This window comes from Carassius carassius, chromosome 39, assembly GCF_963082965.1.
Source record: "Carassius carassius chromosome 39, fCarCar2.1, whole genome shotgun sequence".
Taxonomy (NCBI): Eukaryota; Metazoa; Chordata; class Actinopteri; order Cypriniformes; family Cyprinidae; genus Carassius; species Carassius carassius.
The window spans coordinates 8854292-8880501 of NC_081793.1; the positions used below are offsets into that span (position 1 = coordinate 8854292).

At 36.6% G+C, this 26210-nt stretch overlaps 1 protein-coding gene across 1 annotated transcript in view; it reads left to right on the top strand.

Annotated features, from left to right (window-relative positions):
- Positions 1-25724, top strand: part of LOC132121333 (potassium voltage-gated channel subfamily H member 4-like) — a 38892-nt gene extending 13168 nt beyond the window's left edge. The window contains exons 5-17 of the mRNA XM_059530634.1: positions 4006-4246; positions 4458-4615; positions 4928-5135; positions 13179-13373; positions 15660-15859; positions 18819-19068; positions 19788-20002; positions 20446-20855; positions 21751-21857; positions 21937-22013; positions 22214-22472; positions 22615-23633; positions 25684-25724. Of these exons, the coding sequence (XP_059386617.1) occupies positions 4006-4246; positions 4458-4615; positions 4928-5135; positions 13179-13373; positions 15660-15859; positions 18819-19068; positions 19788-20002; positions 20446-20855; positions 21751-21857; positions 21937-22013; positions 22214-22472; positions 22615-22838 (2544 nt within the window). The 3' untranslated portion in view covers positions 22839-23633; positions 25684-25724. The remainder of the gene's footprint in view (positions 1-4005; positions 4247-4457; positions 4616-4927; positions 5136-13178; positions 13374-15659; positions 15860-18818; positions 19069-19787; positions 20003-20445; positions 20856-21750; positions 21858-21936; positions 22014-22213; positions 22473-22614; positions 23634-25683) is intronic.
- Positions 25725-26210: the final 486 nt, after the last annotated feature.

Consider the following 26210-nt stretch of genomic DNA (forward strand, 5'->3'; position numbering starts at 1 on the left):
AAAAATGGAAAAGTTTTTCCCTTGCATTTTTTAAAAGTTTCACATACAACAACGTTTTCAAAACGATTCGTGTTTACACATATCCATGAAAACGGCCAAAAATGCTGTATTATATATGCCAGGACAGTACCGGTTGCTGTGTGTTTATGATGCATCTCCGCTGTTGGTTGTAATATTGGTGAAGTAAATCCACACTTTGCTGAAGAAGCATTAACAAACTCTTGAGCAGCAACAACACTACCATCTACTCTGTCATTGATTTGTATGTTTATTTACGCTTGTCTTTAAAATCCACATATACTGCGCATGTCTACATATGTAACACATACTACGTACGTGCATGACATCACCGTTTTCATTTTCAAAAACGTGCACTTTGAGACCGTTTTCAAAAATATACATTTTCAGTATCCAAAATGTAATTGACATGTAAATGTAAAAGCAAAACGCATAAAAAGTTTCCCGTTTTTGGCTGAAAATGTTGCCGTGTAAACAGCCCCTTAGAGATGCTGTGCTTATGGGGGCCTTAGCATGGTATCCCTGTTGTTTTGAGGATGATGTCATTCTAACGGCTTTATCAGGCTGTGACTTCCAGCATTTACTTTGAGACTGAGTGTCGGGAATGAGGGTGAGCTCCTGAAGTCATGGTTCTCAGACAGAAAAGCATGGATTGCCTGCTTCAGGTAGGGAGTGAAATGTTTCCCCAAGTATAGGAGATCAACAACCTTGTTTTCTTCTCACAGTGTCTGTGCTTTGCACAGGGTGTGAAGTTTGAACTTCCAGGATAGAAGTGTCACTCTGTTTCACTGCTCCTTTGCATTGAAAGGAACCAGCTGAGGTGGTTCAGGCATCTGGGCAGGATGCCTCCCAGACACCTTCCAGTGGAGGGGTTCCAGGCACATACAACTGGGAAGAGACCCCGGGGGAAACCTAGGGCATGCTGTAGGATTTACTCAGCTGGCCTGGGAATGCTTTGGCATCCCTCAGGATAAGCTGGAGGAAGTGGCCAGGGAAAAGGACTCTCATCATTCTTTACTCAGCCTACTGCCAATGGTTGGATGGGTGGAAGAGGATTTGTCTATATCGTCCTAATGCACAGTGAAAAGGAGAGTTTGATTGTCCAAAGACTTTTCAAGGATCACAGCTGGAGAATTGCAGAAAATAGTCTCGGGGTCAGAAAACCTTAAAATAAAATTGTCAAACAGCACGTTGTTTGGGAGAGTTTCAAGAACAATTCTCCTAACTCATCCAAAAACAATCCCCAGCATATTCAGTTTTCAGGCACGAGAGGAACTTCAAACGGGACTGGCAAATACCAACAGATTTTTAAAAAAAAATCAAAATGGGACTGACTCTGTTGGAAATTTTATAATGGGCCATGTTTGGATCTTCCAACCGTACAGTAATACAAACACAAACCTCAAAAAGAACACAAAAATGGGTCACTGGGCACAAAACCAAGTTTCTGTTATAGCCATGCAGTCCTCTGACCTGAACCCTAAAGAAAATGATGTGCGGTGAACTGAAGAAAAGAAGCACCAGTGTAAGGGAAACAGGTCAATTTAGCTCAAAGGGAATCATTTAAGATTTTAAAGGGAATTTGAACAGAATCACTGTTTCACGGCTGATCACTGAGACGCCCTGCGATTCACTGAACGAGCCGTTTAACATCAAATCTGCGCTGGATATTAATATCCAAACTATAGTGAAAACACTATCAATTAGCACAGTAACAAGATCGGCAGTTTAAGACATTAACTTGTAAGCACAAAACACAAGATACTTCTCTTTTCAATATGAATAAGGCTTTATTAGATAAATCTAATACATATAAACTAATCTAACACATAGACGCACGCACTCACACATTCACACAAGTTGCAGGAAGATCGAAAGTTAGGGAAAGATGAATTTAAGAGAATGGAAATGTGGAATCCCAAGTTTACAGCAATACGTTAAATTGCATAGACATGAACAGCCATCAATCACTTAATTAACCCTCTCATTGAGTTCCTCGATGAGGTTAAAATTATATTAGATACTCCAGTATAGATCAGTCTGGAGGTGCATTGCCTGTGTAAAGGTGTCCCTTCGTTGTCGTTGAAAGGGGGTTTCCCGATGTCGCTGATTGGCTGGAAGTTCAGTAGTCGCTGAAGTGACGTCTTGGGAAGCCCGTGGTTGGGCGTTGGCTGAAGACGCGGAGTTGTGTGGCTGGTTGAAGTTGAAACGGGCACTCGAGGTCAGACACGGCAGACAAGGCACTCAAAGAACAGTGATGACTAAAAGCATGGCTAGAATCAAAAGCTAAGAAGCAAAGCTACAAGCTAAAAGCAGACATGACTAATAGCAAAAGCTTAACAAAAGCTAAAAGCTAAAAGCAAACTAAAAGCATACTAAAAGCTGGCATGACTGATAGCAAAAGCAAAGCTAAAACTAAAAGCAAAATTTTATGGTGTCCTAAGATTTTAAACTGGCCTGTTGGCCACACCTCGAATGTTGTCTTGATATTAATCAGATATTGTCTTGGCTCGGGGGTATCATAAATCATATGTTATCTTATCAAGCACGTGGTCCGAACTTTCCCGCTCTTGCAGGGTATAATTTTGGACATGATTCTTATAACAAGAATATGATACATTTGACAAATAACTGACGGTCAGGACTGTTTCAAGCAAGCAGATTCAATCACAAACATAACAAACATGATTATGAATCCTTAAGCTATCCCATAGTTATTAAAAGACATATACAATAAGTGATTATAAACATGATAGTCAAATGTGTGGGTTACATATAAATGAATATGGAGTGAAGCGATGGACTGATATTCATTTATATGTCTTTTTGAATTCATTTAGGTTAAAAGGCCCCCTTTAGGAATTTCAGTCTGGTTCTGCAAGGTGGGGGGAAGTGTTTATTACTCTCATGGGTTTAAATGTTATATCCGGCATTGCATCTCAATTACTTGCCCCAAATTTGACAATTTCTTTTCCAAATTTAAATTGTCAATAATTGTTCTAGTGGTGTTAATGTTGAAAGCTGTTCTGTGAAAGAGTTGGTTGGTTGGTTATCTTGCTTCGGACTTGTGGCACGGAATGATTCATGACTTCCTGTTGCCTTTCTGAGGAATTCGGCTCATGTTTCAACCACAGTCCTGATCGACTCTTTAATTTGTCTGATTCGGGTCAGATCCGCTACACCAGCATGGAGCTGGGAATCTAAAGGGTCTGAAGTGATTCTGAAGGAATGATCTCTGATCTCTTATCAGGTGTTCTTTAACCTCATCAGGCATTATAGGAGAAAACTCAGAGCTGTTAAACTGGCAAATGGAGGTTTCAAAAATCATTGAATAAAATGGTGCCGTTAATTGTGGCCAATGTATATTTCATAATGATATTTCCCCCCATTTTTTAATTCTTGTTATCCAATGTAAGGTTAGATTTTTGTAATTTTTTGGGGGGGGGGGGGGGGGGGGGGTCTTAAATGTTCGGTGACACCATGGGTCTGTACTTTAACCTTAATGAAGAGTGTGGAAAATGAGAGCATGGAGGATTAGAAACCACATGCTGCCTCAAACTAATCATGACCTGAGATGATGAGCTTGACCCATGGGTTGTCAATTGTCTTTATATGACCTATGGGAGTGGATATTGTAAAATATGAGGAAAGATTAAGTACTCTCAGTACAGTACAGACAGTTCTAAGGGCTCTGGTCAGATGGGTGGCTCAGTAGTTTTTTTTTTGTTTCGTTTTTATTTATCACCCAAGCATATTTAAGAACATTTTTGATTTGCCATTACAGGAATAAACTACATTTTAAAATATCTTCACAATCACTTAAAAATGTAACATTTTAAATGGTATAGGAAGAGGAGGCTTTAGCAAACCGCCTTATTTGCTCTTTCTTAAATCTCAGTAGTGCCTTGAAGAAGCTGAGATTGTAAAGGAGAACGCATCTCTGAATTTCTTTGCTCTCATTCCTTAATCTGTGCCTCTCTCCCTCAGGACATGTTTGAAAAACCATCCCTGCCTGAGTACAAAGTTGCAGCAGTCCAGAAGTCTCGATTCATCCTGCTGCATTATAGTGTGTCCAAGGCATTGTGGGATTGGATGATTCTACTGGCTACATTCTATGTTGCTGTGACCGTGCCATACAATGTGTGTTTCACAGCCTACAGTGATCTTGAGACTGCAGGCAGGAGCACGATAGGTAGCGACATCGCAGTGGAAATGCTTTTTATTCTGGGTGAGTTTACTAAGAAAGCAAGCCTCTGAAGTGAAAGAACATTCCTTGTTGAATCGTATGGTTTACCATCAACACAAAAAACGTCAGTTGCCACCAGTAATACATGAGTGTATAAATGCCTCAAAAGAGATTCAAAGTAAAAGCCTAATTAAAAAAATAAAAATAAAAGGAGATTTTCAAGAAAATTTAATTGATCTTCTTTCTCTTTCAGACATCATTCTTAACTTTCGCACCACCTACGTGAGTCAATCAGGGCAGGTGGTGTACAAGCCTCGCTCCATCTGTCTGCATTACGCTACAACGTGGTTCTTTGTAGATCTGGTGGCTGCGCTGCCCTTTGACCTGCTCTATGCATTTAACATTACTGTTGTAAGTTCACATGTGTGAATGTAGAAAGCATTTTATTTGCCAATCATATGGCTTATATAAAAATAGTAGAATGGGGAGGGTACGGTGGTTCAAAAGAAAACTCCAGAAGTCCTTTACAAAGAGGTTCTGTGGTGGTACCATGATCTACATATAAAGGTCATGGTACAAAATGATAACCATGTTTGTTTTCCAAGGTATTTCAAAGTACTTTTTTGTTACCTTTTTAGTTTTTTGGAGCAAGCAAATTATGTGATTTCTAGGTATTAATATTTACACAAGCTATTGACACACCCATGTTTGTGCTTGTTCAAGACGTCTCTAGTGCACCTGCTGAAAACTGTGCGATTGTTGCGTCTGTTAAGACTGCTGCAGAAGTTGGACAGGTACTCACAGTACAGCGCCATGGTACTAACACTGCTCATGTCGATGTTCGCTCTGCTGGCTCACTGGATGGCCTGCATCTGGTACATCATTGGACGCAAAGAGATGGAGACCAATGCCAATGAGGCCTGGGACAATGGTGAGACATTCAAACACTCTGTTGTGTTAAATAAATCTTTGAAAAAGCTGCTTGGTGTTCTTATCAAGTTATGAGGGATGTTTCCTTGAGTCTCACAGAACCAGATTTTGACTATCGGCACGGTGCAACATTGATGCTTATTCTGGCCAAAAGCACCCACTTAGGGATAGGATAGAATAGGATAAGAGACCATCTGACCAACATGTAAAGTGGCCAGCTAGTATTTTTCTGTTGGCTTTTGAATCATTTTTTTTTTTAATTAAGTGACCAGCAAAAGTTTATGATTCTTAAACATTTTGTTCAACACAACCTTTATGAATTTTGAAACCTAAATACAATTGCCATTAGTATAAAGCTAAATGTAGGCTTTGAACTAACCACACCAACAGTTACATGACTTCAACACCTATTAAAAAAAACATTGACCTTAGGATGATGGAACCACTAAAATGCTAACTTGTTAGCAATGGGGTAATGCCTCATTTGTCACATTTGTCTCAATCTATCTTGGATCTTAGACCAGAAACTGGTTTGTGTTTGTGGATCTAAAAAACGTGTACTTTAATGTAAGATTATGCCTTATAACACACCACTGAGATTCATATTTGAAGGAAAAGGTTATTTATATATTTATATTATTTATAAATATAATATATTTTTGGCTTCATGCACGCTCACAAAGTGCACATTATGTTTGCTTCACATTCTGAACTACCTTGGCAATTGGTTGGTATTGGCGCAGTTGGAGACTAGTGCATTAAACATTGTTTTCTTTTGTAAAATATCTTTACAAAACAAGAATGATAGCTCTCAACTGTAATTCACTGCAGTAGAAATATATATATATATATATATATATATATATATATATATATATATATATATATATATATATATATATACACACAGTACAGACCAAAAGTTTGGAAACATTACTATTATTAATGTTTTTGAAAGAAGTTTCTTCTGCTCATCAAGCCTGCATTTATTTGATCAAAAATACAGAAAAATATTTAATATTGTGATATATTATTACAATTTAAAATAATTGTTTTTAAATGTATTATACTTTAAATTATCATTTATTTCTGTGATGCAAAGCTGAATTTTTAGGATCATTATCACATGATACTTTAGAAATTATTCTAATATGATGATTCATTATCAAAGTTGGAAACAGTTCTGCTGCTTAATATTTTTTCAGAATATGTGATAATTTTTTAGGATACTTTGATGAATAAAAAGTAAAAAAAAAAAAAAAAGAAGCTATGTTTTTAAAATATAAATATTTTGTAATAACAATATACACTACTGATCAGTAATTTGGGGTCAGTAATTTTTTTTTCTTTCTTTATTTTAAATAAAATCAATACTTTTATTCAGCAAGGATGTGTTCAATTGATAAAAAGTGATAGTAAAAAATATATATATTATTAGAATATATATTATTAGAATTTTATTTTTTGAATAAATGCAGTTCTTTTTAACCTTTTATTCATCAAATATATTAGACAGCAGAACTGTTTACACTCCTAATAAATCAGAATATTAGAATGAATTCTAAATGATCATGTGATAGACTGGATGTTACATGTGACACTGAAGGCTGGAGTAATGATGCTGAAAAATCAGCTTTGCATCACAGGAATACATTTTTTTTAAGTATATTCAAATAGAAAACTATTATTTTAAGTTGTAATAATATTTCACAATATTATTGTTTTATTCTGTATTCTTGATCAAATAAATGCAGGCTTGATGAGCAGAAGAAACTTCGGTAGCACTTTATTTTACAGTCCTGTTCCTCATGTACATACTATGTACATATTATAGTAATTACAATACCTATGTAATAACTAGGTACTAACCCTGAACCTACCCCTAAACCTAACCCTACCCCATGTAGTTACCTTGTGTTACCAGAACTTTCTACGATAAATACACTGCAAGTGCACTACAAGTACATGTAAGTACACGCACTGTAAAATAAAGTGCAACCGAAACTTCTTTCAAAAACATTAAAAATAGTAATGTTTCCAAACTTTTGGTCTGTACTGTATACATGTATATATATATATACATGTTACATGCTTACATTACAGAATAAAATTATTCATAAAACATTTAATTTTGTATAGATGATCAAAATTGAAAGTCTAAAACCAGTGTAGCTACAAAACAATTGTTTTTCATTTTAATTAGATTTAAAATATATCTTAATGTTACTGTAGAAAATTAGCAAATTTCTGTCTTATTCAGTTTTGTTTTATGTTTGAAATTAAGTTTAACAGTTTTGACATGTAGTACATAGAGTTTTGGTGGTGGTTTTGCCTAAGTGAGAAATTAAATTTGAAAGATGTGGTAACTGAATGTATTTTGTGCCAAATCAAAGAGAAATGATCCAGAGTTTAGCCCACATGGGTCCTAGAGCATGTAAAAGACTGTAAAAAGTCCAACTCAAATCATTGACTGTGTGCGGATATGCACATTTCACAGTCAAGTACGTGGAAGCTATTCATCAGTTTTTGGCATATATGAAGCAAGGGAGTGCCTTGGGGCCAATGGTGGTTGTGTCTGCCATCATGTTGTTGGGGACTTTTGCAAGAGACTTGCTGAAATTAATTTGGTTCACAGCAAATTCTGCCCCATACAAACATTTTATGTATGTGCTCTGAATTGGAGCTGCTTATACATTTGGGTATACAACATGTGCCAGGTTAACTTTTCCATTTGCATAATTTAAGAAATTGAGAAAGAAGAGAATTCTGCCACATTTTGAATAAAAAGCATGTATATACTTTGTTGTCAATTAAACAAAGAATCTCCATGCACTAAAATAGAAGCTTGATAGTTTAATGTTGAAAGTGAAGAAATATTCGAAAATAATTGTAAATACAGGTGATGGTCATATAATTAGAATATCATCAAAAAGTTTATTTCACTAATTCCACTCAAAAAGTTAAACTTCTATATTATATTCATTCATTACACACAGACTGATATATTTCAAATGTTTATTTCTTTTAATTTTGATGATTATAACTGACAACTAAGGAAAGTCCCAAATTCAGTATCTCAGAAAATTAGAATATTACTTAAGACCAATACAAAGAAAGGATTTTTTTAAATCTTGGCCAACTGAAAAGTATGAACATGAAAAATATGAGCATGAACAGCACTCAAAACTTAGTTGGGGCTCCTTTTGCCTGAATTACTGCAGCAATGCAGTGTGGCATGGAGTCAATAGCCGTGTTTCCACTGTCGGGCCAGTGCGAGCCAGGGCTTAATATGGGCCAGGCGGGGCTAATAGCCTTGGGCCAACATGATAAAAATGGCCGTATGTTTGCATGCTTTGTTAAATATTTAAATTCAAAAGCATCGATGTTTTACAATAGAATAAGTGATACATTGATCATAATTAATTAATTTATCAGGACTTAAAATTAGTCACACAGAAATAAATGTATTTCTATTTTATTTATTAATTTTTAACGCTTAAGCTGTATGAAAATAGCCTGCTTATTTAGTCGAGTCTGTTTCTGTTTATATGTAGCCACAGTATTAGAATGAATGATAATATCTCTATTTTTATAAAAGCTCCCGAACAAAAAACATTATTATATTTTTATGATAGTCTACGTGGAGCTAAACTCTCCTGATGAGACTTATGATGGATAATATAAGTTACTAAATAAATACACGATTGTGATAGAGAAAAAGAATCTGACGTCTGATTTCTCCACCGGTCATATTTACCTTTTGCATCGTTTATAAATATTTCTGCCTTGTATGGTGATTATAATCCACATCAGATCAAGTTATTTCAAACATATTTATTTTAAAACTTATTTAAAAAAGTTTTTAATTTTAATTTTTAATGCTGGTGTTATAGCCGTTAGCTTTCTGAAATGATCCGCGACGCTGACACTCTATATTTTTTATAAAAGCTCCTGAACAAAAAACATTATTATATATTATGACAGGCTACGCAGAGCTAAACTCTCGAGTAAATAAATTCACGATTGTGATGTTTAGCGTGCATAGTCTTTTGCATCGCTTATAAATATTTCTGCCTTTTTTAGTGATTATAATCCACATCCATGGTCCTTAAACCAGGTACTGGTAGCTTTGGCACTGTGAGCAGGTGCCAAGTCCTGTTGGAAAATGAAATCTGCATCTCCATAAAGTTGGTCAGCAGCAGGAAGCATGAAGTATTCTAAAACTTCCTGGTATCTGGCTGCTATGACCTTGGACCTCAGAAAACACAGTGGACCAACACCAGCAGATGACATGACACCGCAAACCATCACTGACTGTGGAAACTTTACACTGGACCTCAAGCAACATGAACTGTGTGCCTCTCCTCTCTTCCTCCAGACTCTGTGACCCTGATTAGCAAAAGGAAATGCTAAATTGACTTTCATTAGAGAACATAACTTTGGGCCACTCAGCAGCAATCCAGACATTTTTGTCTTTAGCCCAGGCGAGATACTTCTGACGCTGTCTGTTGTTCAAGAGTGGCTTGACACAAGGAATGCGACAGCTGAAACCCATGTCTTGCATACGTTTGTGCGTAGTGGTTCTTGAAGCACTGACTCCAGCTGCAGTCCACTCTTTCTGAATCTCCCCAACATTTCTGAATGGGTTTTGTTTCACAATCCTCTCCAGGGTGCCGTTATCCCTTATTGCTTGTACACTTTTTTTCTACCACATCTTTTCCTTCCCTTCGCATCTCTATTAATGTGCTTGGACACAGAGCTCTGTGAACAGCCAGCCTCTTTTGCAATGACCTTTTGTGTCTTGCCCTCCTTGTGCAAGGTTTCAATGGTCGTCTTTTGGACAACTGTCAAGTCAGCAGTCTTCCCCATGATTGTGTAGCCTGCAGAACTAAACTGAGAGACCATTTAAAGGCCTCTGCAGGTGTTTTAAGTTTATTAGCTGATTAGAGTGTGGCACCAGGTGTCTTCAATATTGAACCTTTTCACAATATTCTAATTTTCTGAGATACTGAATTTGGGATTTTCCTTAGTTGTCAGTTATAATCATCAAAATTAAAATAAATAAACATTTGAAATATATCAGTCTGTGTGTAGTGAATGAATATAATATACAAGTTTCACTTTTTGAATGGAATTAGTGAAATAAATCAACTTTTTGATGATATTCTAATTATATGACCAGCACCTGTATATTGTCACAACTGGTCAAGGAGGCAAACAGGGAGATTCAAACAAGCAGGTGAGGTTATTAAGGCAACTGAGGAGAAGCTTCCAACTTAGGAGAATCAAAACTGAAGTGATCAATGGAAGCAGAGAAAACAGTCTTTTTTGAGCTGAAACTTCATGTCCTTCAATAGACAGCAGAGGCTTCCAGGATTGACAGGCTGACATTTAGGTAAGGGATCCGCTTGAGAAGCTTGTAAACCTTGAGACCGACCATCGAATGACTGGGGGGGAGTGTGTATTTGAATGGTGTGGTAAGTGGATGCAGGTGTCCATGATTAGTAGTAATCAGGTGATTGTGAACGGGTGTAGGAGCCTGGTTTCGCTGGTGAGGCAGGTGATTCCGTAACAAATATACAGGTGCATCTCAATATATTAGAATGTCATGGAATACTTTATTTCAGTAATGCAACTCAAATTGTGAAACTTGTGTATTAAATAAATTCAACGCAAACAGAATGAAGTAGTTTAAGTCTTTTGTTTTTTTTTAATTGTGATGATTTGGCTCACATTTAACAAAAAACAAAAAATCTCAACCAATTAGAAAATGGTGACATGCCAATCAGCTAATCAACTCAAAACACCTGCAAAGGTTTCCTGAGCCTTCAAAATAGTCTCTCAGTTAGGTTCATTTACTAGGCTACACAGTGATGGGGAAGACTGCTGATCTGACAGTTGCCCAGAAGACAATCAATGACACCCTTCACAAGGAGGGTAAGCCACAAACATTCATTGCCAGAGAAGCTGGCTGTTCAATCAGTGCTGTATCCAAGCATGTTAACAGAAAGTTGAGTGGAAGGGAAAAGTTTGGAACCACAGAGAGAGAACCACAGCCTTATGAGGAATGTCAAGCAAAATCGATTCCAGAATTTGAGTGAACTTCACAAGGAATGGACTGAGACTGGGGTCAAGGCATACAGACGTGTCAATGAATTTGGCTACAGTTGTCGTATTCCTCTTGTTAAGCCACTCCTGAACCACAGAAAACATCAGAAGCGTCTTACCTGGCCTAAGAAAAAGAAGAACTGGACTGTTGCCCAGTGGTCCAAAGTCCTCTTTTCAGATGAGAGCAAGTTTTGTATATCATTTGGAAACCAAGGTCCTAGAGTCTGGATGAAGGGTTGAGAAACTCATAGCCCAAGTTGCTTGAAGTCCAGTGTTAAGTTTCCACAGTCTGTGATGATTTGGGGTGCAATGTCATCTGCTGGTGTTGGTCCATTGTGTTTTTTGAAAACCAAAGTCACTGCACCCTTTTACCAAGACATTTTGGAGCACTTCATGCTTCCTTCTGCTGACCAGCTTTTTGAAGATGCTGATTTAATTTTCCAGCAGGATTTGGCACCTGCCCATACTACCAAAAGCACCAAAAGTTGGTTAAATGACCATGGTGCTGGTGTGCTTGACTGGCCAGCAAACTCACCAGACCTGAACCCCATAGAGAATCTATGGAGTATTGTCAAAAGGAAAATGAGAAACAAGAGACAAAAAAATGCAGATGAACTGAAGGCCACTGTCAAAGAAAACTGGGCTTCCACACCACCTCAGCAGTGCCACAAACTGATCACCTCCATGCCACGCTGAATTGAGGCAGTAATTAAAGCAAAAGGAGCCCCTACCAAGTATTGAGTACATGTACAGTAAATTTACCTACTTTCAAGAAGGCCAACAATTCACTAAATGTATTTATTTATTTATTTTTTATTGGTCTTATGAAGTATTCTAATTTGTTGAGATAGTGAATTGGTGGGTTTTTGTTAAATGTGAGCCAAAATCATCACAATTACAAGAACCAAAGACTTAAACTACTTCAGTCTGTGTGCATTGAATTTAATACAAGAGTTTCACAATTTGAGTTTAATTACTGAAATAAATGAACTTTTCCATGACATTCTAATTTATTGAGATGCACCTGTACTGCCATTCAAAGGTTTAGGATCAGTAAGGTTTATAAATATTTTTACATAGGTCTCTTATGTTCATCAAGGCTGTATTTGTTTGATCAAAAATATAGTATAAACAGTAAAATTGTAAAATAATATCACAATTTATAATAAAGGTTTTCTATTGTAATATGTTTATAGTATTATTTAATGTATACAATTTTTATCAAATAAAATAATTTATTAATGTGATGGTATAGCTGAATTTTCATCAGCCATTGATCCAGGCTTCAGTGTCTAATGGTCCTTCAGAAATCATTAAAAAATGCTAATTTATTATTATTCTGGAAACAGTTGTGCTGCTTCACATTTTTTAGAATCTGTGATACTTTTTTCAGGGTTCTTTGATAAATAAAAAGAACAGCATATATTAAAAATCTAAATCTTTTGTAGCAATATAAGTCTTTACTATCACTTTTTATCAATTTACCTTATCCTTGCTGAATAAAAGTATTAATTTATATATATAAAAAAAAAATTACTGACTACAAACTTATTACAAATTATTTCTGTTTTGAATAAATTAAATAAACAAATAAATGCAGTCCTGATAAGCATAAGACAAAAATGTAAATTAAAATAAAACAAGCTGTTGAACAGCAGTGTAAATATTAGTATTATAATTTTACTTTTGTACTGTACGGTAAATTATAATTATTATTAAATTTGACCATCATCATAATGTACAATTAGTGTAAAACTAAGACTTTATCTCTTAATTTTTTGCTCACTGAAAGAGTTTTTAGTATATATGTATAAATGTATATATACACGTGTGTGTGCGTGTTTGAAGAATGAGCACCCTTAAAAAGTAACTATTTTTATTAAAAGCAGACTGTATTTATATTTGACAATATAAGATGTTTCTTTCTTTCTCTCAGGCTGGCTACATGAGCTGGGCAGGCGTTTGGACAAGCCCTATTTCAACAGTACAGTTGGTGGTCCTTCGGTTCGCAGTGCTTACATTGCCTCTTTATATTTCACCTTGAGCAGTCTGACCAGTGTAGGCTTCGGCAACGTTTGTGCCAACACTGATGCCGAGAAGATTTTCTCTATTTGCACTATGCTCATTGGGGGTAAGCAGTAACTTCCACAGTATCCTAGACAATTTCTTTTGTCACAATGTGCTTCTGCATTTGAACAGTTTTTGAAAATTGCTTACACATGATTTCTAAAAAAATATATAGCTCCTTTTTTCAAAACTCTATAGACAAAACCTCAAAGACACACACATAACATGAAAATGTCACACATTTATTAAACACCATTTTACAGTTTTTCTCAATTATTTGCATGTCTATTGAATCTTTGGCCCATTGTCCCAAAACTATAAACATACATAAAAAAAATCAAACCCTGCAAATGGGTTTTTCTTTAATTTTTTTTGTTTCCATTGATTTTGATTAAAAAAAAAAAAGAAAATAAAAGAAAATTAAGGTGAAAAAAATACCAAATAATATCTATACCTACTCAAATATAAATAAATAAACACACACACACGCACAATGCATTTTAATGCTTAAAATGTCCACAATTAGTTAAAACAAATGTTTTCCCAATTGTTTACACAAATTTGCATGTTGTGGCCCATTGTCCCAAAACTAATAAACTGTATGACATATATACCATTCAAAGGTTTAGGATCAGTAAGGTTTATAATTCTTTTTACATAAGTCTCTTATGCTCATCAAGGCTATATTTATTTGATCAAAAATACAGTACAAACAGTAAAACTGTTAAATAATATTACAATTTAAAATAGTGGCATTCTATTTTAATATACAGTATGTTTATAATATTATTTAATGTATTGAAATGTAATAAAATAAAATAATTTATTAATGTGATGGTATAGCTGAATTTTCATCACCCATTGCTCCAGGCTGAAATGTCCACAATTAGTTAAAACAAATGTTTTCACAATTGTTTACACAAATTTGCCAATGTTTTTTCATCGTCCCAAAACCAATAAATTGTAAAGAATTGTACAGTTAAAAAAAAAGAAAAAAAATGTACAGTACTGCAAAACTCTGCAAATATCTAGTAGAAGCAAACTCTGCATCCAAAACTGTTTTATCTCTGCCCAAAATTGTGTTTTGTAGCAAAATGGCACTTACCTGTAAGTATCATATGAATAGATCTGGCTACCACATATCACAAACCATTGCACAACTCCAACTTACAATGTACCTGGTTATAAAATAATTTTACAGTAATGCATACCTACTCAGGTATACATAAAAACACAGACAAATGCAATATAATAACAAATAACTGGGATGTAAGATGTGCATCCCAGGATTTAAGACCTCCCTCCTATTTTGGTCATTTGTAGTATTCCCAAAATGCATTATTTTTCAACACATGTATTTTATATGAAACACTTTCCATACCTAACTGGAGAAAACCAGGAAAAAACATTAGTAAGATAATGGGTTTTCTGGAAAACAAACAAATAAATAAATAAAAACACAAAAAGTCAAAAACACATGCAAAATGTAAGACCTCCCTCCTGTTTTAGTCTGGCCACAGCACATTATCTACATCACAAGCAGTGGGGAAAGAATCTAAGTGTTGAATCCAGCTGCTGAAAGACACATTCTTCACCATATGCCACATTAACTTCACCATACGCATACATCATTGCCTGCAGAAAGAAACATGGTGGTCATACACCTTCCGTCACCCTCTTTTGTTGGGAAGGAATGGAGAACATGGTACAGGGTACAGAACAAATAATAATCATCTTGTCCCAGGGTGCATCTTACTCCATCTTATCCAACCACTTTTAATGTGTGAGCAATTAAACAAAAAAACAATGGTCACAGAAAAGCACCATATGCTGTCATTAATCATTAACAATTAATAATTAAGAAACAGTGTCTTCTTGTAGGATAAGCAAGGACAGTCTCATGAATATTTATGGGATACAGCCATGTCATCAAAGCACTACAGTGCTTCTAAATGTCATGTAAAATGTAGATTTTAAATCTGAACAGAAAGAAGAATAAAAAAAAATCCCGAAATGAACAACTTTTCTATAAATGATTAACATTATTAACATCGTCGTCTATGATGAGCAACACAAACATCTAGGCTAATGTCTCAGAAAATGTAGTTTAGAGCTTCCCCACAACCTGAAAACAGTTAACAAAACAATAATTCTCACCATGTGAACAAACCACTCACCCTTGAGTAAGAACCTCAGGATTTATAATAACAGCCACAAACAGGTTAATGGCTTTATTCATTGTACTGTAAATGTCACGTGTTTAACATTACATGTTTAACATTAGCCTCTTTAATGGGCTTATTTCTCGTTTGTTAGATGGTGAATCAGATTGGTTGTTTCTCTTACACAGCTCTCATGCATGCTGTGGTGTTTGGGAATGTAACAGCCATCATCCAGCGCATGTACTCACGTCGCTCACTATATCACACGCGCATGAAAGATTTGAAGGACTTCATTCGTGTTCACCGGCTGCCACAGCAGCTGAAACAATGCATGCTGGAATATTTCCAGACCACCTGGTCTGTGAATAATGGCATCGATGTCAATGAGGTGAGAAAGTGCTTGGCATTATCATTTATTTTTTCTGATTTATTTATATTTTATGTTAAATTATTTTAGTCTGTGCAGAGATATCATTTTTACCACATGTAGTACATCAACACACCATCCAAGGTGCTGGGGAATATATCTTAAATATAACGTTACATTATTGCACAACTCCAAACAAAATTATGCTACTTTTTAGTTTATTTTAGTTTAAGTGTGTGTATGGTCTGTTTCTCTTTACACTGCAAAAGAGGCAGTCACATGCATTATTTTTGTTTTACCACAAGTTGTTTACACAGATTTTGAATCATAGCCAGTGTTGAAAAAATTACTTACATATTGTAGTTCATTACATTTTCATTTTTAAGTAATTTGTTATCAGTAAAGTAATGTATTAGATTATACATTTTAGGTTATATAATCTAACAACTTTTTGAGCACTTTTAAAATACTTTTGACCTAACTGTTGATAAGGTCAAATTATCAGTCGTAGAAATTTAGCAGGCTCTTCAAATATGCTTCATTCTTTGTTAATGTTTTTCAAAGATTCGTTTTCGCTAATCATGGATTCTGAATTCATTGCCACAGATTTCACAGTTTCTCAACAGTTTTTCACAGGTTAACAGTGATCTACTCTGATTGAGCTTTTGATGGACAGGTGCTCTCTGACCGGGAAGTACAGACGTCACTCAGTGGCGCGCATATTGGAAAGCTCTCTCGGTAATTAAATCTGGTCTATACCGCAAAAATTCTTTTTCAAAGACAAAATGAAAGACATTTATTTTAAGCTCATACACAGGTTCTTCCCTGTAAAGAAGTTTATACAAAGATTTAAATCTGACATTGATCTTACATGCTCTTTTTTTCGAGTTCCGAAGAAACTGTACACTTATTTTGGCCATGTCACTACACTCAGAAACTTTGGGATGATATTGGTGTGTTTGTCAACTGTAAGATTTTGCCAGGCTTCTCAGTACATATGAAAAACATTATATTTGATTATTATGACTCTGACCCCACAAACGAAAATAACAGTTTTGTTATTAATTTAAATATTTCCTAAACAATTTCACATTCACAAATGCAAATTCTCCAACTGTAAACTTGTCTTATCTGTTTTCCTAAAAGAAATGGAAAACTATTTCAATGTAATTTCAGTATCTACTAATAAGAAAGCTATAAGGACTGTTAGAATTTGCTCTGCCTTTGATCTCCTTTGAATTTTGTTTTCTTTAGTTCTATTTTATTCTTTTTATTCTTTTTTATTCTTTTCTATTCTTTTTTGTGTGTGGTTGATATTATGTGATGTATGTTTATACTTTGTATATTTTTGTTCTCTGCATTAATAAAAAAAGAAAAAGAAAAAAAGCTCTCGCGGTGATTTGTATGCAATACGTCGTGCCTTGTATTACTAAATATGTAAATAATATTTGACCTTCGATCATCTCAGTCTGTAAAGATGAGCTCTCAGGAGACACGGAGCGGCATCATCTTCCTCCTCCTTCAAGGCAGCTTGAAGTAAGCTTGTGTTACTGAAGTAACCAATAACATCGATACAAGTTTTTCATGTTACAGTGTGCAACAGTTTGTTGCGGGTTATTATTGTCATTCAGTAACACAAGCTTACTTCAAGCTGCCTTGAAGGACAAGAGCTCATCTTTACAGACTGAGACGATCAAAGGTCAAATATTATTTACATATTTAGTAATACAAATCACCGCGAGAGCTTTCCAATATGTGCGCCACTGAGTTAGGTCTACACTTCCTGGTCAGGGAGCACCTGTCCATCAAAAGCTCACTCTCCAATCAGAGTAGATCACTGTTAAGCCCGCCCCCACAAGAGGTTTGTGTCAAAACACCAAACGAAAAACTGCGAAGCTAAAGCGAAATTTGTGGCAATGAATTCAGAATCTACGATTAGCAAAACATATTTGAAGAGCCTGCTAAATTTCTGCGACTGAGTTCATTCACACACATCAAGTGGTGTTTTTGTCTCCAAGTTCTAAAGCCTGTGTAATGTGGATAAAGGTCTGGGCCCTACATTAGTCACAGATTCAAACATGCTTATTGCTGCAATCATGACAGATTCCCATGTTTGGTGAAAACATGTTGCACACGTTGCAGGAAAATCCCAGGACTTTAGCAGGACAAAAGAGTTTTGACACCTCATTCCTTGACATTTCTAATTATCAGATCCTGCCTGCACACAGAATAACCAACAGCATGGTGTTCTTATATGGCAGATACACAAAATTTGGGCATTGATGGGGTGAAGCCAGCATCCTTCCACTGTTGCAATGTAAACACACTCTTACTCAGCCTAGTGCCTAGTAACAACCACCTCACCAGCTGAGATAACCCAGGAAACAGTAAAAGATGATCCTGGTAAACTCTGTTGAGTAGAAACGTAGGCTGCACAGCTCTGGAATGTCATATTGTGTCTTGCACAAAACCTCTGATCTAATCATATAGTTTATTCAGAGTGCAAATGCTTCTTAATTTCTGTGGGGAAATTCCCTTACATTCTAATGCATCCCTAGATTAGTATGTAATGCTGAACAATAAGCATATGAGACTACGCATTCATTAAATTCTCAGACACAAACCAGCTCTCAATATGGGTGTGTGATAGGATTTGTTCATGAGAAACCATTTTGAATGGGCACCGTGGAGAGTGCCGATTCAATTGTCTTATGTAGGTCCAGAATGGGTTTCACCACCTAGCCAGAACTGAGAGAAACTGCAACACATTCACGTGAGAGGATACGGGCACAGAGGCTTGTTCATGAGATAAGGCCGAGTGGCACTCACCAGTGAAGAGGAAGATTGTCTGAACCTTCAAAACTTTTGATAAAAAAAAAAAAGAAGCCTAATATACTTGTAAAAGTTCTAAGGGGGAAATAATAATTTGTATTATCAAACAATGGTAAAGAAGATTTTATGTGTTGTTTTTTTTCTACAGCTCTTGCATGATTTTCCTGATGAGTTGCGTGCAGATATAGCCATGCACTTAAACAAAGACATCCTGCAGCTGCCCGTGTTTGATGGTGCCAGTAGGGGCTGCCTGCGCTCACTCTCCCTCCATATCAAAACCACTTTCTGTACACCGGGGGAATATCTCATCAGACAGGGGGATGCGTTGCAGGCCAACTACTTTGTCTGTTCTGGTTCACTGGAGGTTCTGAAGGACAACATGGTCTTGGCTATTCTGGGTTTGTAACATGTCTTTGTTGCTTTTCAACCTTTCAACCTTTTCTATCCTTCTGAACGTTACATGCTGATTTACTATATGTTGATGGAATGTTTCAGGTGTACAACTGTCCATTACCACAGCAACTACTTTCGACTCTTCTCCAGTCCATGAAAACTAACTGAAATCATGATTACAATAACAAACTTAGGAGCAATTGTTCCAGATACATTAAAAGTACAAACATGAAGTCTATATTATTTGTTTTTTTATTTCCTAAAAACTGTACAGTTGTCTTAAAAATACTTCTAGTAGTGGGATGGCCTATGTGGTCTACATTACTGTACATTTACATTTAGTCATTTAGCAGATGCTTTTATCCAAAGCCACTTACAAATGAGGACTATGGAAGCAATCAAAAACAACAAAAGAGCAATGATATATAACTGCTATAACAAGTCTCAGTTAGCTTAAATAGTACACGTGACAAGGGCTTTTAAATAATATAATAAATAAAATAAAAAATACAGATAGAAAAAGAATAGAGTAAGCTAGTGTTAGATGTCTTTTTTATAACTGTATAATAAATGAAAATAAAACATAGAAAACAAAAAAGATTAGAAAGCTTTTTTTCAGTACAGCTATCGTATTATACATAGGTAAACAGAATTAAATATTAGATTTATATGAAAATGACTGTAATAGAGTAGTTAATTTTATTTAGTGTTGATGTCATTACAGGAAAAGGAGATCTGATTGGATCAGACCTGCCAGGCCAGAATCATGTGATCAAGACGAATGCAGATGTAAAGGCACTGACATATTGTGACCTGCAGTACATAAGTATGAAAGGTTTAAGTGATGTTCTTGAACTATATACCGAGTATGCCAGCATCTTCACTACTGACATCCACCTAAACCTCACATACAACCTAAGGGAGGGCAGTGAGACTGAGGTAAGACTACAATCTCTTAACACACATATTTACTTAGTAAACCAAACCATTCATTATCACGATCAAAGCTGTCACATCAAAATTAGCTAATCCACTGTGCTTTTTATGACTGCTTTGGGCCCCAAGACTTGGCTCAAGCTCCAAAAAACAAAAATAAAAAAGCATCTTTTAGAAAAAGACAGATGGACTTAATTTATGCAGTGATCTGTAGGCTAACCACAAGTTCCACTCTTTAAACCAATGGTAACCAGAGAACTTAAACAGAAATACAAACATTACTGACCTGACTCTTTCCTACAATTATGGGATTTACTTTCCACTTTTTTTCTCACTTTTTACATTCCAATTTTTCTCATTCATTGTAATGAATCAGTGGTCTGTCTCAGCTATATACTGTACAGTCTCTGACCTATACCCTGGTGTCATTTTTTTTCTCCTTGCAGCAGAACTACCCATACTCCAGTGCAACAACTGAGAATAAGCGTCCATCCACTGTAGAAAAGGCTAATGATCCAGACAAGTACTTCCATGTCCTACCTGCTTCCAATACATGCCGAAATCTTCTTCTGCCCAATCTAAGCAACCCAGTACGATGTACATCACTGGGGAATCTTTTAGGGGAAGAGTTACTGCAGTTCAACACCCTGCGACAGTGTCGTTCACCTGTCAGGGGCTGGAGTTCAAACCCTTCCCCTAAACATCGGAACAAACTACAGAAACAAACCCATCCTCCCTCATCTACACCCAAATCCATCCATAGGACACAGACAGATTCTGGAGGTACAGGACGCAAACCTGCCAAACTGCTCATCCCCACTCTCAACTGCTTTGGACCCCCAGATCTTAGTCCAAGGTAACATTCTTAGACAGTATATTCTACTTAAAAGGATACAACATATTGACATTTCTGCCATAGATCAACAAAACAGTGATTTGCTACTTGCTGTGAAAAGAGGCCTTAAAGCAGTTACACACCAAACTGTCATCGAATAACTAGCGTCAATTAAAGACAATTGTGCTGTCAACCTCGTGTCATCTGCATCTAGGCCAAAAAGGTGCACTTGAACACAATGAAAAAAAGAACATACAGTCTCCACTGTTGGTGTCAGTAAGCAGTCATATTTGTCCTTCCAAAATGGTCACCAAAACTAGGACTGCTGATATACAAACCTTAAACAGAGCAGCACTTGTGTACCATTCTAAGTATGTTTATTGTTGATCAGTTGGTCTTCACTTTCTTCATTCCATACAGCCATGTCATTTAAAAATATTTGCACGTTGGTAAAATTAGTACATTCTTAAACCTCTGCCCTGTTGGCTTTGTCCTTTGCTCGCTTTCATCACTTTTGTTTTTCTTCACGTGCTCTGGTTCCCTAAGCTAAAAAATCAGAGGTATCTGTCTTACTGACTTCCCAAAGGTGACTCAAAATACTCAATTGCCCAAAACGTTTTCAAACAGGATCCAACTGGTGCAGACAGTGGGGAACACATTGCAAAAACTGAGCTGACAGATCTTCAATGATGGCTCAACATTGGCCGACATTTGACTGTTAGCTTGGTGTGTTACAGACTTAGGCTTTCTTATTGGGTAGAGCGGAGTTGCCTACCCCTGTATGAATCAGGATGAGACCGTATGAATTGATATTTGCATGTTATTGAGTTTAAATGACTTTAAAAAGACATCTGATTTTTGTATATATATATATATATTTGTGCATAACATGTTCTGAGTGTATGGCTTTTCACAGAGTTGTAGATGGAATTGAGGACAACGGAGATGTGTTTCGTTTTAATGTGGAGGACACCACTGCCAAAACTATTACAGTGACATCTCTGGGTAGTAAGACACTGGATGGTAAGGATATTTTATTCTTAGAATCTAAGTAACATTTAATATTGTCCAGTTGGGTCATTGCATCTTTGTTTTAATGCAGGGTATAATCAGGTGAATGAGTCACTGCTTCAGGAGACAAAGGAAGTGAAAGAGACCATTGACCAACTCAACAATAAGGTACAGTGACAATCTTATTCCTAAAGACAGAGACATTAAATCCTTATAAAATGTACCTATTTACAATATAAACTCAGAAATCACTATGACATGAGGTGAAAGGACATAAAGTTAAGTTTGCAACTGATGGTTTATTTGTGTTTTATGATTCTTATGATTATATATACTTTAATACAATATTTTAATACAACTCATTCCAGATGGGCAACCTGAAACAGGAAGTGTCAATTCTAACAAAGGATCTGCATCACATAATGCACCTCCTGCAAACACAGATAGCTGTTCGTCATTACACAGCACCTTTGTCCTCCTGTCCCTATGGAGTCAACATGATGTCCAGTTCTTCCATCAGTATGTCTCCAGCCTACATCTTGGGTTCCAGCATCCACATGCAGCACAAAGACCATGTTGTCCCTGAGGGTCTCTTGGCGTCCACATCTTGGAGTCACAGCCGGCCTGGTAGTACAGCCACAAACTACCTGTAGCATTTCTTTCTTCTTTTTTTATCGATTCAACCATCTGTATTTTTATATACAAGGTGGCAGAGACTTTACAAAGTCTTCATCATCAATTGATCAAAATGTTTCTCTGTTATGTGCAGGTGGATCTGGTTTCACTCAGCACACTGAAAGACAGGAACACTTTCATCAGCATGAGCCTAATCAACCCTCTCCTGTCACAGCAAATGAGCCCTGTTCCCATGACTGGAGTTCATTGTACACCTCAATTCCCTCCAACATCAGCCACCATCACTTATCTGCTGGCTCCCCTCACCTTAGCATCCGCCCAGGAACCCAGGGGCCAACACCTGGAGAAAGTCCCTGAGCAGAGGGCTTATCACTGGGCATTTGTGCTGAAGATAGAGCTCATGCCAGTATCAGCCAGTCACACCCTGTTTTGCAAATACTTTTCCTCAAACATTGGGCAATTCCTCTTTTTCTAGCAAAGTCACGCCAAGCTTGTATTCACACCTACACCTTTCCACAGAACCAGCCTTTACCTACCCCACTTCAACCGTGGATGAAAAGCACAGGACTCCAGAGGTGGCCCTTAATCAGAATGTGGTACCTTCCACTTTCCTACAAGAGAATTCTCCACCCTCTCCAAAGGAATCGGTTGTAGTTCACTCTTCTCTTGAGGGGTCATCTGAAGTAGAGCACACCAGTCAGGAGTGCCTACTGGGTAATCAAAGGCTGGGCCAAGATAGTGAGACATCAGAGAGCAGGTCCAGTGTAGGAATTTGTAACCCAGAGACCACATGGTGCCTGGATCTGATGGACTAACAATGAGGAATGACTATAATCAACTCTGCAACCCAAATTTCTCTTTGAATTTTAACACCATTTTCCATTCATTATGAATTTCATAAGTTCATGAGTACAAAGAGAAAAAGCTTCTCAGCAGTTAATCATCTAGTTCATCACCGAATCCCTTTTCCACCAACAGGGTGTCTCTGTCGGTCACAGATCCAGTGGCTGATCTGGAACCTTTTCTTGTTCCACCGCAGAAAATAGCAGTAATTATGTGGAAAATCTGGCTCCACACCAATTTCAAAAACCTGGTTATCTTAACCAAGAAATCACAAAATGTTAGAGTCCGGGGCCTGGATGTGCTTACAAAGTAAGTTTTTTTTATATATATAACTACAATATCTCTCACACATACACATAAACACACACAAAACTAAATCGTTCCCATTATAATCAGTGACGCTATTATCACTTTATCTAGATTCACTTTTCTGTACACACAACCAACTGCTTTCCTTGTTTTTATTGTTAAAGGGATAATTCACTCAAAAATGAGTATTGTGTCATTGTTTTTCCAAACCCATAAGACTTTTCATCTCATCATTTTTGTCAATCCTTTAAAAATTCAAGCAATCACAATTTTCAAGCTTCAAGACTCGTTCCTTTGAATGCAGTGGCTTAATCCAAGTCTTCTGAAGAGATGTGATGTGATGAGCAGATTTACTTTTATGCATATATACAGCTCTGGAAAAATTAAAAGACCTCTTTAATTTTTTTCTTAAATCAACATCTCTACATGTATGGCAGCCATTCAAATGGGTCTGTTGAATTCCAACACATACACATCTCATTCTGCTTAATGAAGTACTGATTAGGTGATCGCCTCCACCAAATCTCATTTAACAAGGAAAAGTATAAAAATCACTGCTCTGCTCATCGCTATCCTCTTGCAATAGGCATCTGCTGGATAGCAAAAACAGCGCAAGTAGAACCTCAAAAGTAATTGGAATCAAATAACTATTGACCATAACAAAATAATTAAAAAGAAAAACTTTGAGTGAAGAAAAGAAGGGTTCAGTTCTGGCTTAACTGGCAGAGGGACACAGTGAGGTGGCTTCCATCCTTATAATTTCACAGACAGCAGTTGAAGCTGCAGACATTGAGGACAACAAAGCTAAAGACCAGTAGAGACTGAGATGACCACCAACTCATTTAAATGTCACTCAACAACCGTAGAATGACACCAAGTGACCTACAAAAAAATGGCATATGGCAGCTGGGGTGAAGTGCACGGCGAGAACAGTTTGAAACAGGCTCCTAGGGGCAGAGCAATGCTAGAGAAACACCTTCATCAATGAAAAGCAAAGAAGAGCCAGGCTGAGGTTTGCACAAAAAAAACCACCATAAGGATTGGACCTTCTTGGATGAGTCCAGTTTTAAGCTTTGCCCAACACTTGGTTGTCTAATGGTTAGAAGGAGACCTGGAGAGGCCTACAATCCATCCACTGTGAATCAAGCCACGTACAGTACAAGGTTGTCCTTCTGCTCTGACAATGTTGGTTTTCCCAGCTGAAAATGCTCCATTCCACAAAGCCTGGTCAATCAAGGTGAGGATGGAGGTCCACCAGATCAAGACCCTGTTATAGCCAGCCCAATCTCCAGACCTGAACCACATTGTGATCAAGAGAAAGATGTGTGTCCAAATCAACAACCTTTTTGGTAACACTTTATAGTAAAGTACAGTAAAGATCTTTGTTAACATCAGTTACATTTTTTATTTGTCCATGTTCACTTTGGGGCAGCTGTGGCCTAATGTTTAGAGACTTTAGTCTCGGATTGAGTCTCGGTGCTGGCAGGAGTTGTAGGTGGGAGGAAGTGAATTACCTTCAATACCCATTGCTGAAGTGCCCTTGAGCAAGGCACTGAACCCCCAGTTGCTCCCCAGGCACTGGATATATAGCTTGTGTGTGCACTTGGATGGGTTAAATGCAGAGCACCAATTCCGTGTATGGCTTACCATACTTGGCAAATGTCACAACTTTTACTTTCACTCATGTCCAACAATAATATCATCAGATACATATAATCCTACTCAATCCTCACTGCAGGACACTAAAATCCACCTTATTTTGCAACATGGAAGCTATTTTCTTGGCAAAAGACTTCCAGTTCATTAGCCATAGGTAACTATCTAGAATAATAACAAAGTGGATTAAATGGTACAACTATTAGCACTACAAACCAATGTTTTTATGATCATGAAAATACATTAAAAAAAGAAAAGTTTTAATTTCAGTTATATCAACCAACATCTTACTTTGCAGTACAATATACTGTACATAAAAATGTCAGCTCATTATCAATTAGATGATCAGCAGGCAAAAATGCTAACTAATTTTTAAACCGCTTTATCTTTTCAGAAACTTGGTTCCTGGCATTCCGTCCCATTCCCATCAAATGGACAGCATCTAAAAAAATTGGTGACTGTATTGTGTTCATGAGTACAGTAAACATGTTAGTTATAGAGTTCTGGAACAGTTATAGAATTAGCAGAATTCTATTTCAAAAATCACTTTCACTGAACTATGATTTAGTTTTCTGTGTGTCTACGTATATGCTCCTCACCTGCCTAGTGGATTATTATTTTTCCTATAGAAATGTACTCTGAAATGTTGAATGAATATTTTAAATTGCTGCAGATATTTAGCTTGTACATACAGTACTTTATCATTTCACTTTACCTATCAGAGCTTGACTGTTTACTCAAATGGGACATATCAAAGAAAAGCAAAATGCACTTATGGAATAAAACTTTTAGTTAGATTATATTCAAAAATATATTGTATTATATTCAAAATGTCCTACAGTTAACATTTTTGCAGCACACTGTTCTGACATACCTCTATAATCTATGCCCATGATAGACTGCTCTCATTTTTTATATTAA